The sequence below is a fragment of the Papaver somniferum genome, unplaced genomic scaffold (assembly GCF_003573695.1).
Source record: "Papaver somniferum cultivar HN1 unplaced genomic scaffold, ASM357369v1 unplaced-scaffold_114, whole genome shotgun sequence".
Taxonomy (NCBI): domain Eukaryota; kingdom Viridiplantae; phylum Streptophyta; class Magnoliopsida; order Ranunculales; family Papaveraceae; genus Papaver; species Papaver somniferum.
In genome coordinates this window covers 2,231,700-2,249,638 of record NW_020620381.1, presented here as the reverse complement: position 1 = coordinate 2,249,638, position 17,939 = coordinate 2,231,700, and the positions used below count along the sequence as shown (strand labels likewise).

Here is a 17,939-nt window from a genome sequence, read left to right as displayed (position 1 = left end):
AGACTTTTACCGCAGTTGGATTTACTCCTACAGTTCGATAAGAAGTACGAAAATCTTCAAGAATTTCGAAACCGAACCCAGGTATGCTTTGAATCATTTATTACTTACGGATGTTGGTGATACCAGTCTGACAACTAGGAATGGAGGTGAACCTGAAGATATTAAAGAAACACTAGCGGTTGATGACTCAAGCAAGTGGAAAATTGATATGCGAGATGTGGTGGACTAACTTTCCATGGTGTGCATGTATATGGATATTGCATATGCAGTGGGAGTAATTTTAAGTGTAGTGGCTTTTAAATCTCCATACCTTAAACTGTTGGATGTAAATAATTTTCTTCACCATGACCTAGATGAAGAATTTTTCATGAAGTATCTAGACATATTCATAGTAAAAGACATGGAATATATGCTATGTAAGATAAATAAGAGTTTGTATGGATTAAAAATAGCTCCAAGACAGAGGGACATAGTTGGTTCGTATCTCGAGGGGTTATGCAGGATTCATGGGTGATGTATACAAAAGGCGAAGTTCAACTAGTCATACCATGGGGTCATTTGCAATGAGTTGGAATTCACGGTTACAGAAGCCGGTGACATTGTCTACTATGGAAGCTGATTACTTAGCAGTTACAGAAGCGATCAAGGAGATGATTTTCTTACGAGGTTTGTTAGCTGAGTTGGGAAAGGAACAAAAGAATAATGTTCTCTATGGTGACAGCCTAAGTTCTATACATCTATCCAAGAACTCATCCCATCATGCTATGATGAAGCATATACATATTTGTTACCATTTTATTCAGGATCTTTTAGAAGAAGGAGAATTAAAGCTCGAGAAGATTCTTGGTTTGTAGAATCCGGCGGATGCGTTTACCAAAGGAGTTACATCAGACAAGCTAAAATTCTACAAGGTTTTAATTGGTCTCCCATAATGAGGATCTGGGAGAAGATCTGCACTAACAAGGAAGTTTTCTTAACACCTTCAACTTAATGATACTGCTGTCAGAGGTCCAAAATGTCGTTTTTGGAATTTTTGAGTCGAAATAATACATGCCGGGAATATCACCACTTCTAAGTCATGTTCCATCAAACAACTTCATACACCATTTGGGTTTTTAGAAATGAAATTTACCACACTTTCATTCCTCAAATATTTCCACTTTGGGATTGTCATTGGAGGTCGAAACACAATACAAGACTAATAAATTATGTCAAACTTCGGCAACTCTAGGTTCGCCATCAGAGATTAGAAACTAAATTTATGAGTAAGAATAATGATACGAGCACTCCAACAACATTAAGGTTTTTCACTGGAAACTAAAAATTAAATTTACGACTAAACAAAATGAGACGTCTAGTACCCGTCGGATCCATCTTTTTCCTAATCGTGCCTTTCGGCCATTCCCGTTTGCATGTTCAAAGCATCTCCTTTAGGCACATGTGCATATCGTGGTCCCAACTGTTACGGAATTCACATTGGACTGCTGATGGGCAGCGTCTAAATAGCTGGAAGCTAGTGACGTCGAAGTTATGGGTTGATTGTTTGGCTAACTTGCAAATAATTGTATTATCTGACAGCCTGAAATTCTTATCCAACTATTGCATAATTTTACCAAAACGCATTGTGGTTTGGTAGGTGCTTTTACGCATACTGTTAAAATTTTCAAGTTAAGCTCTACAAGACATAGCCATAAACCATCCAAATTAAGCAAGCGGAAAATAATTATCCAATCCACCTTCCCCATTTTATTTAAACCCAAACCTACATGTACGATTTCTCTTTCCTACCATATTACAACACTAGAGGTTGCAGCCGTTGCAGGCCATTATTGTGGCTCAGTTAATTTCAACAACCGGACACTGAAAGGAGCCCTGATACGGACTATAGGTTTAAGGCACTGTTGCTCTCCATGATCTCTAGTTTTAATTTACCAGATCTCTGAAAATAAATATGGGACCGTGCAACTTATTAAGAAGGCCCCACGTCGCATTAATGTGGAATGAATGATAATGAATTACAGGGAGGTAAACAGATAACATGGAATCTACGTACTATATTATGCCGGTGGTAAGTATCATTTTTAGAGAGGTGTATCGAACTTCGATTCTAAGAACATAAATGACAACATCATTTACGGACTTCATCTTCGGCGGTGTTATACGAAAAATTTGTTTCATTAATAAATAATTTAGCGCTGACAAATCTTACTTAAGTCATTGGTATTACTAGCAGAAAACTTTACAACTGGACTACATCGACATAGACTATATGATGAAAACTGGTGAAAGTGGAAACTCGATAAACTGTAGATTGAGAGTCGCTCGATGTTATACATGTTGTGGTCAGAAATAATGAGATACCGCTTAATCATTGCCTGGAGTGGATATGTGTGCTTTTCACATTTAATTGATCTTTTGTGGTCTGTCTTATAGATTGCAGATAGAATACAAGATATGTGTAGTATGATGATCAGTCATTAAACGGTGCACATGAGATGATATCGTAAGCTCAACTAGCAGGATAAGGATGTGTCGTTATCTTTATTATTTTTGAAAAGCCCGAGATACACGATGATTTCACATATCCTAAGAGTGATAGAGGATTCGTGTAAAATCTTATATAGATATTACCTTACAAAATTTAGATCACCTTTTTCGAATGATAAAGAATTTGAAGTTAATATTTTTATAAGGCATTCATTGTTAGTTATTGAAGACTAATTATTATTTTCTAAAATTAATCGTGGTTATTTAGGGAAGGGGTTTCCTAAACCGGTTAGGATTCTTGGTGGTCAAGTTTGTAACCTATATAAATAGGTAATTAGGCTTTATAGAATTGTATTGTGTAGAAAAAGATTAAGAGATCGGTAAGAAATTTCTTGTATAGTTGGAACTCATGTTTACAAAAGTTGGTGACATTGTCTACTATGGAAGCGGAGCACGTAGCAGTAACAGAAGCGAGCAAGGAGATGATTTGGTTACAAGGCTTATTAGATGAGTTGAGCAAGGAACGAAATGATAGTGTTCTGTATAGTGACAGTCAAAGTGCTATACATCTAGCCAAGAACTCATCCTATCATGCTAGGACGAAGAATATAGACATCCGTTACCATTTCATTCGGGATCTCTTAGAAGAAGGAGAGTTGAAGCTCGAGAAGATTCTTGGTTCAAAGAATCCGGCGGATATGTTTACCAAGGAAGTTACATCAGACAAGCTAAAGCTTTGCAAGGCTTTAGTTGGTCTCTTAGAATGAGGATCTGGGAAGGGAGCCGCACTGACAAAGAAGATGTTTTTAGCACCGTCAATCCAAAGTTGAAGAAAATGAGAATTGAAGACAATAAATGAGTCTTCAAAGTGGGAGATTGTTAGTTATTGAAGACTAATTATTATTTCCTAAAGTTATCCGTGGTTATTTAGGGAAGGGGTTTCCTAAATCGGCTAGGATAATTGGTGGCCAAGTTTGTAACCTATATAAATAGGTAATCAGGCCTTGTATAATTGTATTGTGTAGAAAACGATTAAGAGATCGGTAAGAAATTTCTTGTATAACTTTTAGGGCTAAAGCTAGGGTTTCGTTGTGAGAGCACATTGGTGAGGAACAAGAGACAAGGTTATCGTCTCGGGTAATTGTTGCGGTGCAACCAAGGGTTTGCTGGGATTCACACGACGTTGTAGTCGTTTTTCTTCATAGTGGATTTGAGTTGGTGCGGCTCAAAGTGGATGTAGACAATATATACAAGTTGTATGTAATGGTCGAACCATTATAAATCTTGTATCTTGTGAGTTGATTTATATTTCTCGTATTATTATAGTTGCTTATGCTTGGTTTACTTATTATTCAGCATAATATCTCAAGATCCGTTATTCCGCGGTTGTTAGTGATTCCCTAAGAAAATTCTGACAACTGGTATCAGAGCATTGTTAGAGTATGTGGCTCGATAAACACAAGATATGTATGTTTAGGATAGTCCCACATAAAATAAGAGGAAGTACATGTGGTGCCTAATAAGCTTGGGCATCTCCTTACATAGCACCGAGGTCTTTTAGATTAAAACCCCACACCTGCTGCAACAGGTGGTCAAGTGGGGACAATATCAGTGCTATGTGGTCAGGCCCAGAAGTAGGGTCCGGCGGTCCGTGAAGATCCTAACAACTGGTATCAAAGCCTATGGTTGGGGCTATTGTCCGAACGGAGAAGTGGTTATGGATGTCACCCGGTTTAGGGCGCAAGTGGAGTCAGACTCAAGGTGGAGCAGGCAAGGCCCAAGGTAGAGCTGGCGCTCAAGCTGGAGTTATTTTCGCACCCCATTAATTCAGGTGGAGCAGGGTTCTAGGTGGGCAAGGTTGTGCTCAAGGTGGAGTTACTGCTAGCCTTTAACTCAAGGTGGAGTACGGTTCCAGGGCACACAGTGACAATAATCATGTTCGATGGGTAGCATATATGGAAGGTGATCATATGGTGGAGTATGATTGGTTTGGTGAGGTGGTTTAATCTCTCCAAGGTGGATATTGTTGGAGTATGTGGCTCGATAAACACCACATATGTATAGTTAGGATAGTCCCACATAAAATAAGAGGAAGTACATGTGGTGCCTAATAAACTTGGGCATCTCCTTACATAGCACCGAGGCCTTTTAGATTAAAACCCCACACCTGCTGCAACATGTGGTCAAGTGGGGAAAATATCGGTGCTATGTGGTCAGGCCTAGAAGTAGGGTCCGACGGTCCATGAGGTTCCTAATATTCATCTCATTAAACTCTTAATTCTTGTTAAAAATGAGCAAATTTTTGAGACAACAGATTTTACCACCTACAGGTTCTAATTTCGATTGTTAATTGTTAATGATTAATTTTTCAAAATGGTAGATAATAGTGTTATAAGTGTTGGTTTGTGCTCATTTAATTTATAAGTTTGTCAAGTTCTATATAATTAAAGAACACATCACCAAAATATTGGCTTCGGGTCATTTTCATTTGGACTTGGAAAAAAAAAAGGGTTCAACTGTTGAAAAACAATGTCCATATAAAAGCGTCCACGAACCCTCATTCCCTGAGAATATGAAAGAAAATAACACTATGAGCTAGCATTTGGCCACTAGATTGTTTAATGTCAGTTGTGGTTTTGGTCACGGTTTTCTAAGAAAAAAGCGCAATTCCATCAAATTGTAAGCCAACTGACTGTTCTTTTTTCTAATAAAAAATTGACAGTCCCAACTGTTATTAAACTTCATCAACTGGATCTAGACAGACTGAAATGGTCCTCAATTGGTTCAAGTTGAATCAAATTGAAAAATTGTGGTGTACCAAAATTTTGTTTATTTCCATCTAACTCAATCGAATATTGGTGGTCTCTAACTGTTGTTACACTTCAAAAAATTGATCAAAACATACCCATTTCGTCTTAAATAACTTCAAACTAAAACTAAATCAAGAATATGATGCAAACCAAAATTTAAAAAACTCAGGAGTTACAAAAAAAATTAGTTATATGTTCCAGAATAAAACATGTTGCGAAATAAGATATCTCATTACCAAAAAATAAGAGTGACCTTACTCTTTAAATGCAGTAAATAGGAAAGGAATTTTCCAATTTTGACAATGATCTTAGTTTCCGGATGGGTTGACCAACAAACCGGGTTATCCGATATATTCGCCCGTTTGACAGATTCTTGTTCGCACATTAAATATTAGCCGTTTGATCTTAGCGACGCTTATAAGCGTTCCAATTCGTCCACCAACAAACTTTTGCGGATAAGTTAAAGACTGTCCCTCGAATCATGTATCTGAAATTTTTAGGATTCAATTGCTGCCTCCTCAATCATATTTGTGAGTGTGCCAAGCTGGCAAAATGGCAACGCAGAGGCACGCCTATTGTCGAACATAATTGCTATAAATAGATCTTAAATCCCATCACATAAATTTAAAGCCCAACACCCCCACACACCCACTCACCCCTCAACTAAAAGTCCATCTCAATGATGGCACCGGAAACCAAGTTTTTGACCGGTTTCCTCCATGTGATTTTACTTTCTGCAATAGTTAGCATGTCAGGTAAGTTCAAAGGAGTACTATTTAGCATTATTTACTTCCACAAATGCGGTCGTTTTGATTTATTTTGAACGGATTATAGGATTCGATTTCTGTATTTTGATTTAATAAATGTAGATTGGTTTTTGCTACTGTTTCTGATAAACTGTCTATAGAGATTTTTGTTAAAGGGAGAACAAAAATCCACCTGCGTAGAACAAAAGTTTTGAACTAGATCAGTTCTTATTAGGATGTCTTGTTTTGAGAATTTGTGACCGGCTTTGTTCAATTCTAAAGCAAGAAACTCTGTTTGAATCGAGCAGACTGAGAATAATTTGTCAAAATTTGAGCTTGTTTTCTTCCCATCATTATTTACTTTTTATCTTCTTCTCCCATCATTAAAAAAGTTGATCTATTCGTTCAGCTGCGATAACAATACAAACCCAGGAACCTACTTCTGCTACATAGTCTATCTAATAAAATCAATAGGGCTATCAGCAAAACAAAAATCATCATAACATAACAAACCCAATATATAGTACTCCGTATCACATTTCCCGGACCAATGTTTGTGAAAAAAGCCGTTATAATTGTAGCATATTTCGATCAATCTGTTTCCAGGAATAATACTTTTTGTTTTTGGTGTCAATCAAGATGATAAACAATGGCCACTATAATGGCAAAAAAAATAGAAAATAATATCATCTTTGTCTCACTAAAATTTAGTTATAAAATAGTTCAACTAATAGTTGATGGAGGAAATACCATCTTGGTTATAAAAGATAGGTATGTTTCATGTACATACAGATTCCAATTATGTTAAAAATAGTAGGTAATTATTGGTTGCATCATGTATTCTGTTCATCTTTATTTCCTGTTGTGTTTTCTTCTCAGATATCGATTCCAATTATGGCTAATTATAGATTCATTTTTCTATATTATAGAGATGACACTCGCTAAAGACGATATTACCGAGATCACATCACAGACTGGACCAGAAATGATAAGACCTGGTGACATATACCATGGGGCTTTACGTAAAAAATCAGGAATCATATCAGTAACCGGATCCGAGATATGCAAGCTAGGTGACATATATGATGCCGTTTTATGTGGTCCGACGCAGGATTGCGGGTGTTGTACAAGGTGGTGTGAGCTTAAATGTGCCATGATGCTTAGTTCAGTAAGTAACCAGTTGTGTACACCGCTTATAAATAACTCCGGTTCTTCTACTTTTACATGTGAGTGTTGCTGCAAGTCACCTTTTCCTTCATCTCCGTCCCATCCACCGCCACCTCCATCACCCCCTCCACCACAGCTACCTCCGCCAACTCCATCTCTCACATGCAAACCAGGTGACATATACGATGTCATTTTATGTGGTCCAACAAATAATTGTGCATGTTGCACAAGGTGGTGTGAACTTAAATGCGCCGTTTTGCTTAGTTCAGTTAGTAACCAAGCATGTACGCCCTATGATTCTTCTACTTTTACATGCGAGTGTTGCTGCAAATCATCTTCTCATGCACCTCCATCTCCACCTCCACCACCACTTAATCCATCCCTATCACCCCCACCTCCATCCCCATTCCCACATACCCCACCGCCATCACCCTCTCCTCCACCTCCACCACCGCATATTCCGTCCCTACCACCCCCACCCCCATCACCATTCCCACATACCCCACCGCCATCACCGTCTCCCCCACCTCCACCACCACATAATCCATCGCCACCTCCGTCACCATCTCCACCCATACCTCGTCCACCGCCACCTCCATCACCACATAACCAATCTCCACCTCCCCCACCCCCATCGGCATCTCCACCTCCTCCATCACCATCTCCACCCCACCCTATTCCGCCTCCACCTCCACCTCCTCCACCCCCTATATCACCATCTCCACCCCTACCTCTTCCGCCTCTGCTTCCACCATCTCCACCCCCATCACCAATATATCCTCCACCTCCGCCTCCATTTCAACCTCCGCCTCCATCATCGTCCCATCCTCCACCTCCTCCTTCTCCGCTATTCCCTCCATTTCAACCTCCGCCACCATCAACCCAACCCCCACCTCCTCCTCCTCCTCCGCTATCCCCTCCATTTTTGCCCCCATCTCCACCTCCTCCATCACCGTTACTTCCACCACCACCTCCAGATGGCGGAGGCGGCGAGGGTGGTGGCGGCGGAGGAGGAGGTGGTGGTGGTGGAGGAGGAGGTGGAGGAGGTGGCGTTGGTGGAGGAGGTGGCGGCGGTGGAGGAGGTGGCGGCGGTGGAGGAGGCGGTGGTGGAGGCAGTTCCCCTCCATCCCCATCAACACCACCTTCATCTCCATCTCCTCCACCCACATCCCCACCCCCTTCAATCACATCTCCTCCGCCCCCATCCCCGGACCTTCCGCCTCCATCTCCGTACCCTCCGCCACCATCCCAGACGCCACCGTCTCTATCTCCTCCGCCTACATCTCCATCTCCTCCGCCTCCACCCCCTTCTCCACCCTCGCCGCCTGCGTCTCCATTTCCTCCGCCCTCACCGCCTAAGTCTCCATCTCCTCCACCCCCATCCCCTTCTCCGCCCTTGCCGCCTACGTCTCCATCTCCTCCGCTCCCATCCCCTTCTCCGCCTCCATCTCCATCTCCTCCGCCCCCATACCCTTCTCCACCCTCGCCGCCTACATCTCCATCTCCTCCGCCCCCTTTTTATCCACCTCCACCTCCATCTCCTCCGGCCCCGCCACCTCCGTGTCCACCCCCTCCACCCCCATCCCCATGTCCATCTCCACCTCCACCATCCTCTCCCCCTCCATGTCCATCCCTCCACTTCCACCCACGCCTTCACCTGCGCCCTCACCAAACCCTCCAACCTCAAGTTGTCCAGCAGAATTCGAAATTCAAATACCAACAGTACCAGAGCCATGCGAGTACATATTATTTGAATCATCCCCCACTACAACATATGCTAGCAGGAGTTTCCTGTCGTATCCATCTCCATCTCCAACTCCATCTATATCTCCGTACCCATCTCCATCTCCATCTCCATATTCATCTCCTCCATCTCCATCCCCCCCGGCCTTAAGTTGTCTACCGATACTTGTAATTCCATTTCCAGGAATTTCAGAACCATGCTGGTATATATTAGCTTCACCATCTACTACAACGGCATCTGCTAGCGGCAGCGCCTTACCTATTGGTATGTATAGATAGGTTAATTATGACATTGTTTTTCAGCAAATTGCACTTACATTATTTCATTTTATATGAATTACTAACACTTTAAATATGCTATTTTAAATTATGCAGTAAACGTTATAGATAAGACATCGCATGAAAATCGGAATATAATCAACAAATTTGCCCCTTCATATTTGTCTCCTTATTGGCCTTTATCTCCATCCCCATATTCATCTCCATCTCCATCTCCATATGCGTCTCCTCCATCGCCATATCCATATCCATCTCCATCTCCCTCTCCATCTCCATCTCCATCGGCGTCTCACCCACCTCCACCTCCACCTCCGCCACCACATCATTCATCCCCCCCCCGCCCCCTTCGTCACCATCCCCACCCCACCACCCCCACCATCGGTGTCCCCACCCCCACCTCCTCCCCCTTCATATCCTCCCCCTCCATCTCCCCGCCCTCCAACCCCGTCCCCTCCCAATCAGCCGCCTACCCCCCTTGGTGTCCAGCACCATGCACCACCAACCCCGTGTCCACCCCGCCACCCCCATCTCCGCCCCCTCAGTGTCCACCCCCTCCACCTCCGTCCCCATCCCCACCTCCACCCCCGCCCCCGCCTCCCCCTCCAGTCTGGAGTTGTCCTGAAGAGTTCACAATTCAGATACCACTAGTACCCGAACCATGCGAGTACACATTATCAACAGATGCCACCAGCAGCTCACTACCAATTGGTACGTAGGCTACGACATTTTTATGTGAAATTCAAGAATATCTTAATACTATTTGTCTATGGTTTACGTTTACAATATGTCATTTTATATAAGTCCCATTACCAATATTTTGTTCTGCTTTTGTAGGCAATATCATAGATAAGACACTGCAGGGCGATTGGAATATAATCAAGGCCATGTCTGTGACCGGATCCGAGATATGTAAACCTGGTGACGTATACGATGTCGTTTTATGTAGTCCAACGGAAAACTGCGCATGCTGTACAGGGTGGTGTAGAGGTAGATGTGCTAGTATGGGCAGTTCCGTTAGTGATCAAACATGTGAACCGTTTATGAACCCCTCCGGTTCTCCTAATTTAAGATGTGATTGTTGTTGCAAACCACCTTCATCTCCATCTCCATCTCCATCGCCATCCCCCTCGCCCTCGCCAGATTCATCTCCGTCACCGTCTCCATATTCATCTCCTCCATCTCCATCCCCTCCGACCTTAAGTTGTCTACCGAAGTTCAAAATTCAATTACCAGGAATGCCAGAACCATGCAAATACACACTTTCTTCAACATCATCATCATTATCTTCGAAAACAACATATGCTGCTTCACTGCTAAACGTTACTTAGTGGTGCTATTATTGCGCACTTGGCTAGCTACATGCTACTAGAACTGATGATTTTAAGAACAATCAATTGAATATATCTGAACCGAGATGAATTCTGAAAATTTAAGTTGATGAGATTCATATTCAAATTCTCTTCAGATTTATTTTGCACTATACCTTACGTTATCATTTAAACAACTAAGGAATGACCCGTGCCGTAAAGGTACGAGCTATTTCTCATTGTTCCGAACTGGGTCATTTTTATTTCACAGGGTTGTTAGCTTTGTGTGTTAAATTTGTAGTTGCATCTTTTCTGATGACTACACTCAAATTGATCTAACGAATAAAAGTTATAAACACTCAAGATTCAAAGTAAAACAAGATGTCAAGAACGTGAGAGTAAAGATGAACACAAATATTTAATGTGGTTCAACCTTGTAGACCTACATCCACAGTGAAGAAAACTATCATTATTATTAATGGGCTTACTCTTTGATGATTACAGATATCAATTAAACTTCTAACTCTTTCTTTTTCTAACTTTGTTTCTAACTCTCTCCGGAGAAGTACCATTCAAGAATATATATTCATTTCCTTCAACATGGACTATGGACTAGTATTTGTAGACAAATTGGACTTATGAAGATATGATGGGGTACTGCTAAGATGATGATATCATTGTACATCTCGTCATTGTTCAGACTGACTCTTCATTATTCTTCTCCCAAGTGTAACGTACGATTCTTCTTTTGAGATGTCTAGCACTTCCTTTTTATCGTATTGGTCCTCCTATAAGTAGCATCGTATTACACCTTTTTCAGGTTGTATTGTTCGTCGTTCTTCATCCGATCTTATGACACGATGTACCTTCGTTTAATTGTATCACACCTGTTTTGATTCTCATTTAATGCCATGTTTTCTTTTTAGACTTGACCGTCACTGTGATTTGACTATTCCTTACACGCGTCCTTGGTGAGGCTTAGCAGTAGATATCTTATGTGAGGGCCAAATAGATAATAGCCACGTGTATGCATCACATGAGGTGATCTCATGATACAATGACAATAAGGATGCGCCGAATCATGTATCAAAAGGTGATTGCATCTAAACCGAGATGTTTGCTACATGGCCACAAAAATGACGTGTGAAAGGAGTAGTCAAATCACACATACGTTTTGGTATAAAAAAGAACAAGGCATTTAATGAGGAATCAGAAGAGGTGCAATACAGTTGTGGACGAAAGTTCATCGTGTCAAAAGCTCGGTTGAAGGACGATTAGCAAGACGACCCGAAGAAGGTGTAATATGATGCCTATCAAAAAGGATCAATGCGACAAATGAATGATGCGATGTAACTCGGAAAGAAGGGACGAATGATACATTTTGAAGGAGAATAATGGAGAACCTATCCGAGCGATGATAAGATGTACGATGGTGTCACCAACCTAACAGAACCGAAACATCTTTAAGTGTCCAGTATGTTTATAAATACTAGTCCTTGTAGAACGAAATGGACATGTAATCTTAGATGGTCTTTCTACAGAAAATTCTAGAGAGAGATTTTAAGAAAGAAATAGTTAGAAGTTTAAGTTATATTTGTAATTCATCTAAGGGTAAGACCTTCGATAATAAGTATAAATAGTTTTCTTCACCGTGGATGTAGGTCAACAAGGCCGAACCACGTAAAATACTTGTGTTCATATTTGTTTTCATGTTCTTTACATCTTATTTACCTTTAAATCTTCAATATTATTAGCTTTATAATCCTTACATCTACTTGGGTGTGGTCATCAGATAAGATGGAACCACATTTTGGCACTAGAAACATGGAGGTATGAATATTTTGTTTATCTCCCTTGAAAAGTTTTCTAAGTTTTTTTAAAAATCCCTTGGAAAAAGTTACTTCTTTCATTACTTTGGTGATATCTTTAAGACTTAGTGAGTCGATCTCGGAAACATCAAGATCTACATGATCGCAAAGTCCTATAGACCCTCAAAAGCATCAGATCCATAGTCATATCCTTTATTTTCTCTGAATCCATGTGTTTTATGGTTGATTCACCTCATTCTTAAAGATGCTCAGGAGATTAGATGGTGAGAACATCATATGAGTCATAGGCTTCTTGCAAAAGTTTAAAAAAACCTCCTCCGTGAACGAGTAGGGAATAAATCCAAGAAAGTAAGCTTTGTAGGAAGGAAATACACTAAGACAGTTGAATAAACTCAAAAATAAAGGTAGTATGAAGTATTTCTCACCTCTTAAAACTCTATATAACCTAAAATATTCTTCCTGGAAACTCAAATCAAGCAAAGAAGGAATGTTAAAGAGCATATAATCATTTATCAAACATAAGTTTGTCAAAATTAAAAATTTAAGGCATTGAGAAACACTTCCCAAAATGGGAAAACGTACTCAACTGTTATAATTTGGTTTTCACCCATCAAATATATGACATGCAAGAAGAGGTAGTTTACTCGAAAAAAGAGAAAACAAAAACACCTCTTGCAGATACCAATGTAGGTACATGAATTGGACCAGCCACGTGTCGGACATAAAAAGAAGAAAAATGGATAGAGAATCTCACTAAAAAATCCCAGTCAGAAAACTTTTCAATTCAAATGTCAGAGTTATCTCGTCACCGATCGCCCCTGCGAAGTATGAAGAGAGTGAATGCTGAAGCGAAGAAACCCGTACCAAGTTGAAGTATCCAACAATATATCAATGACGAAGTCGTAAGGGACGAAGTAGGATTACTTAGCCGAAAAGATAATCCACGAGATAGATAAATTATGGAGCAAGAAAGAGACAGGTGTCCCGACAAGACCATGTGAAGTAAGCGAAAGAAGGGGAAAAACTTTATGAAAAACGGCCTGGGCGAAGTCTAAATCGTTACTGCGAGATCTTGAAGATAAAATGAGTTGTGTTTCATTAGGGATAAATGTCATGTAAATAAAGGTCCTTAGAAAATGTAAGGGGATCGAATTTTGGAGAGGAGGAGGAACTTTCTTAGAGAGAGAGATTAGGATTTCCTTGTATCCAAGAACTTGTATCTTTGTTATTGTGAATGATCAATAAAGATTTCGGTGTTTATATTATTTAGTATGTCTTAGATCTTGGTTACTGTCACTTCGAGTGTACTACTGGGTTTCCGATGTTACATTTTAGCGCTAGAAACATGAAACTTAGATTGGGGATTCATCCTCGTCTAAGGAGTGGAGAGGCTAAAAATTGTAGGAGTGAGAGATGTTAGTGAGACATCCAGTTTAAGATTAGGTTTCGGAGAAAAGATTTAAATTAGGATAAGCTGATGACTAGAGCACCAGATCGGGCGGCACACGTGGTAGCAACGAGGAGAAACAAACGATTGGAGGCCAAAAGGGGAGGAAGAATGGAAAGAGGAGGAATACCAACGAAAAGGAGGAGCAAACAGTTGGAATCCTGAAGAAAGGGGAGAAGGGAGAAACGCCCATAGAAGATGAAAGACGAGAAGTCACAAGGCAACGTAAACGCAAGCTGAGTGTAGAGGATGAATCCATGGCGGAACCAGATCAAATCGTGAAAGCCGGGACTATTACGAAAGGGGAAACAAATCAAGAATAAGTGGAGGAGAACAAGGATGATAAATACACAGTATCAAATGGAACAAGTAAAACAATCCGTCGAGATAAGAGGCGAGGGAAGTACCAGCCGGAATGGCATGCGAGAATGGAAAAATGAGGCGGTTAGGCGAAACGACAGAAATACAAGCATGGTGGCAAAATGGAGGTCAGAATCTTTCAAGAAGAAAACACTAGTTCAGAAATGATAATGGCTTTATCTTGGAAAAGGACCCTATATGGAGAAGAGAGTCCCTACGGAGATTACGAAAAAGAGGACGAGCGAAGAATGCTAAAGGGAAGATTACTAGAAGGATACGACCGGGAAGAGACCTAAGGAGGATGTTAGTGATGGCGACAAGGAACGCAAGATGACTCCAGAAAAGGGAGGTCAAGCTGAGATAAAGCAAAGTGGAAAGACAAAGAAGAGAAAAGTGGTTGAAGGAAACGAGGCAACGAGAAGTGAGAAAGAAACCTCAACCGTTAAAGGAAAACGATCCCCACAAAGAGGAGCAAAGACAAACACATTCAAGCGTAAAAGGACGTTGAAACAAGAGGCTGATGAAAGCATTGAACCGCATGATCAGGAGGTTGAAACAAGAGGTACAACGCGAACAAGAGGACTTAAATAAAGCCATAGAAAATAGCAGGAGGGAATTCATAGAAAGAGAATATTTGATGCAGCAATTGATGGTGGCCGGAAGGAAAAAAACAGAATCCAAATAAAAAAAAAGGAAATCAGGCTACAACCCGAACTAATGAACAAATGTGCAACAAACGATCCATGCAAACCAGAAATAGCGGCATTGTTCTCGTTGAAGCAAAGAGAAAACGAAAATTTGCGAAGTCTAGTGGTCAGATGGGATGCAATCTGCATATAATTAATAAGAAGGATTTCAGAGGAAGATTTAGTACGATCGTTCATCTATGCGCTGTCAACTAGGCAGCCATTATTCGTAACATTGTTTAAAATCAGGAACGAAGTAAAGATTAAGGAGCAAAGATGAATGTACTCAATTCAATCTATCAATTGATCGTTCATCTTCGTAACCCACTTAGGGTGTGGATTCGTAACCCCAAAGGATAATAATAAAGATGAATGTACTCAATTCAATCTATCAATTGATAATGTATCAAATTTCAAAGGGATAATAATAAAAAATTTCCCGAATTTTTTCAAATCATATTGTGAGTATGAATTCTGCACTTACAACAGAAAAGTAAGACCTCACATTAGGAGGTAAATAAGATTTATGAATAAACAATTTCTAGGGAAACTTAAAACCTTCGCCTAGGAAGGCTGGGAATCCACGACATGCACCCTACTTTGCATGAAAGTGCAAGAGGAAAGACCTAACGCATGTCGTGAACAACTCTCAGGGAGATAAGCTAGGGGCAATGATAATACCTATCCGTTGAGGGTCCCTTTTTATGATGGCCTTTAGTAAGGGATGCAGAAATATGACCAAGGTGCCGACATATTCGGTTTTGCTGCGGGTGCCTGAGATGTATTGAGCGTTACATGTCCATTTGGAAAGTCTTGGCTACTATGCACTCGATTCCAAAGAAACACCACTTAAGGTGTGGGAGGAGACCAAGCCATATCGGCGAAGGAGATAAGAAGCCACGAAAACAACTGACTGTCGTAATAACTGGATGGGAGGAGACCAACATGCATGTAAGGGTTAACCTCCTTGAAGATGAAATCATGGGGAATATAAAAGGGATGGCACCATCCAAATTAGGGAGCTGAGTGACCAAAAAATACGGCAATGTCATGGGGATAATATTCTTGGGAATAGCTAGGCCTGTAGCATTGTCGCGGGGAAAAATGAAATAAAAGTTAAGACGAGGTAGATGGATTATTATTCGCAAGGGTAATAAGCGCCTGACAGTTCGTCGAATCAAAATCCTTCAAAAAGGATGAGGCAAAATAAGACCTTAATTAGGAGGCACGCTAAGACCTTCTATAAATAAAATCTAACAATCAGAAAGTGAATATGGACAAAAGGCGGCGAGATAATTCTCTGAAGGTAAAGGCAATAAGGTAGGTAAGGATATCAGAGGGAACTAACATCTCACATTTTGTATTCTTCTTTGACATTATCCATGCAAGACTTAACGTTTCACCACGACGAGAAAAATGAAGGAAAAGCAGAGAGACAAACACAAGGGCAAATGAAATAAGAAAGCGGAAGATATACACGACATGAAAGATGAAGAAAAAATACTCGATAAGATGCAGCGAGATACTACGTAAAGGATTCAGCAAGATTGAAGCACGACTGGGAAAGAATTGATTAACTATTTACCCTGCCTCGGAAACACACAAAAGAATAAGAGGCAAGTATATACTTTAAGTTTCATTATTTTTTGAGTATTCCCTCGGTAAGTATACAGTTGGAAAAATAGAAATCACGGAAATAAATTTAATCAAAAGCGCTACCAAAAAGGTTAAGATTTTATGCCCCCCAAGCTGGGAGCACCCATAAATAATTTTTTTTTCTAGAATAGTGAAGCATAAAACCAAAATATGAAAGAAGAAAACTAAGAATGTTGCTGAGGAAGGACGTCGTCAGTAAATGTTGTCCCAGGGATTTCATCACCAACACCAGTACTAGCAGAATCACCCTTAGACTCTTCCTCCTCAACTTTCATATTATCAACCTTCCGCTCCTTTCCATCTTCAGAGAATTTATTCTCTTCACCCGAAATGACCCTGTCATCCTTTGGTTGCTCGTCATCGGAGAATACCTCTAGAGGAAAAGTAGGATGAGGGATACCTTGATCGTCGCAGTAGTTTCCGAAGAGATAGGTCTGGTAGCTCTGAGTATTCTTGCGAGCTGCCTTCGCTACTTTCGCTGAAGTCTCAATCATCTCATCTATATCGACATTCAAATCATCGACCTCAGACTTGAGGCGAGAAACCTCCGTGCGAAATTCATCCCTTTCCTGGGAAAGGCGAAGGACTTGGATCTTATGACGCTCTTCGGAATCTGCAAAACCAAACAGAACTTCATCAGAAACTAAAATTTTGACGTAAACAGTGATGTTTTGCGCGGCACCTACATATACCTTCCATCTGCAAGATAGCAGTGTTCAAGATTTCTTGAATGTCAGTATACAAATTATCCATCTTGGAGATCGCTAGATCCGATTCTTGAAGCCGGACACATAATTTTCGTGATATGCATTGTCCCATCCTTTACCATGACCCGACTTCGAGGTATCTGTACCGGATTTAATGATAAGAGCACCCTTGTTTTTGCAAGGTTCGATGGACTTGGATTGATAGGAATATTTGATGGACTTCGGGCGAAATGAGTTATTTATCTGAGTCTGGCGGAGTTCCACTTTCCTTTTTAGACAATCAATATCTTCGTTTAAACCAGTTACTTTATTTCGAGAATTGCGAAGATCAACCACAACCTTACTTTTACTATTAATCACGCGCTCGTAGTCTTCTTCTAGTCTCTTGTAGGCAGTGGATGACGAGAGGTGGAGACTCCTTGAAGTAAGTAGGGAATTGTTGACTCGTTGAAGTTCCAACTTGAGGCGCTCATTATTTTCATGAAGATGGAGATTCAACTCCTCATTCCGAGAACAGTCAATGGACAAACGATCCACTTGCGAAAAAAGAGTTTTGACTTTCTCATTTAAAATTGTGTTCTCAGACACGTAACAGTCATTCTGGGTCACGAGATTCATGTTCTCGGCACGAAGATCTTCTAACGAGGCGGATGCTTCGGAGGCACTCATTTGGCGTTGCATGCATAGAGCTTGAAAAAATACGAAATAAGAAAAT

At 40.7% G+C, this 17,939-nt stretch overlaps 1 protein-coding gene and 1 long non-coding RNA gene across 2 annotated transcripts; both read left to right on the top strand.

Moving 5' to 3' along the window:
• The first annotated feature begins 5,906 nt into the window (after positions 1-5,906).
• On the top strand, positions 5,907-9,587 carry LOC113328749 (extensin-like). The gene is made up of 3 exons (XM_026575763.1): positions 5,907-6,052; positions 6,973-9,218; positions 9,329-9,587. The coding sequence occupies exons 1-2, from the start codon at positions 5,977-5,979 to the stop codon at positions 9,102-9,104; spliced, it is 2,208 nt and encodes a 735-aa protein (XP_026431548.1). The 5' UTR covers positions 5,907-5,976; the 3' UTR covers positions 9,105-9,218; positions 9,329-9,587.
• Positions 9,588-9,808: 221 nt separating this feature from the next.
• Positions 9,809-10,785, top strand: LOC113328803. The gene is made up of 2 exons (XR_003349565.1): positions 9,809-9,940; positions 10,067-10,785. It is a non-coding gene; the product is annotated as an uncharacterized LOC113328803 (long non-coding RNA).
• The last annotated feature ends 7,154 nt before the right edge of the window (positions 10,786-17,939 follow it).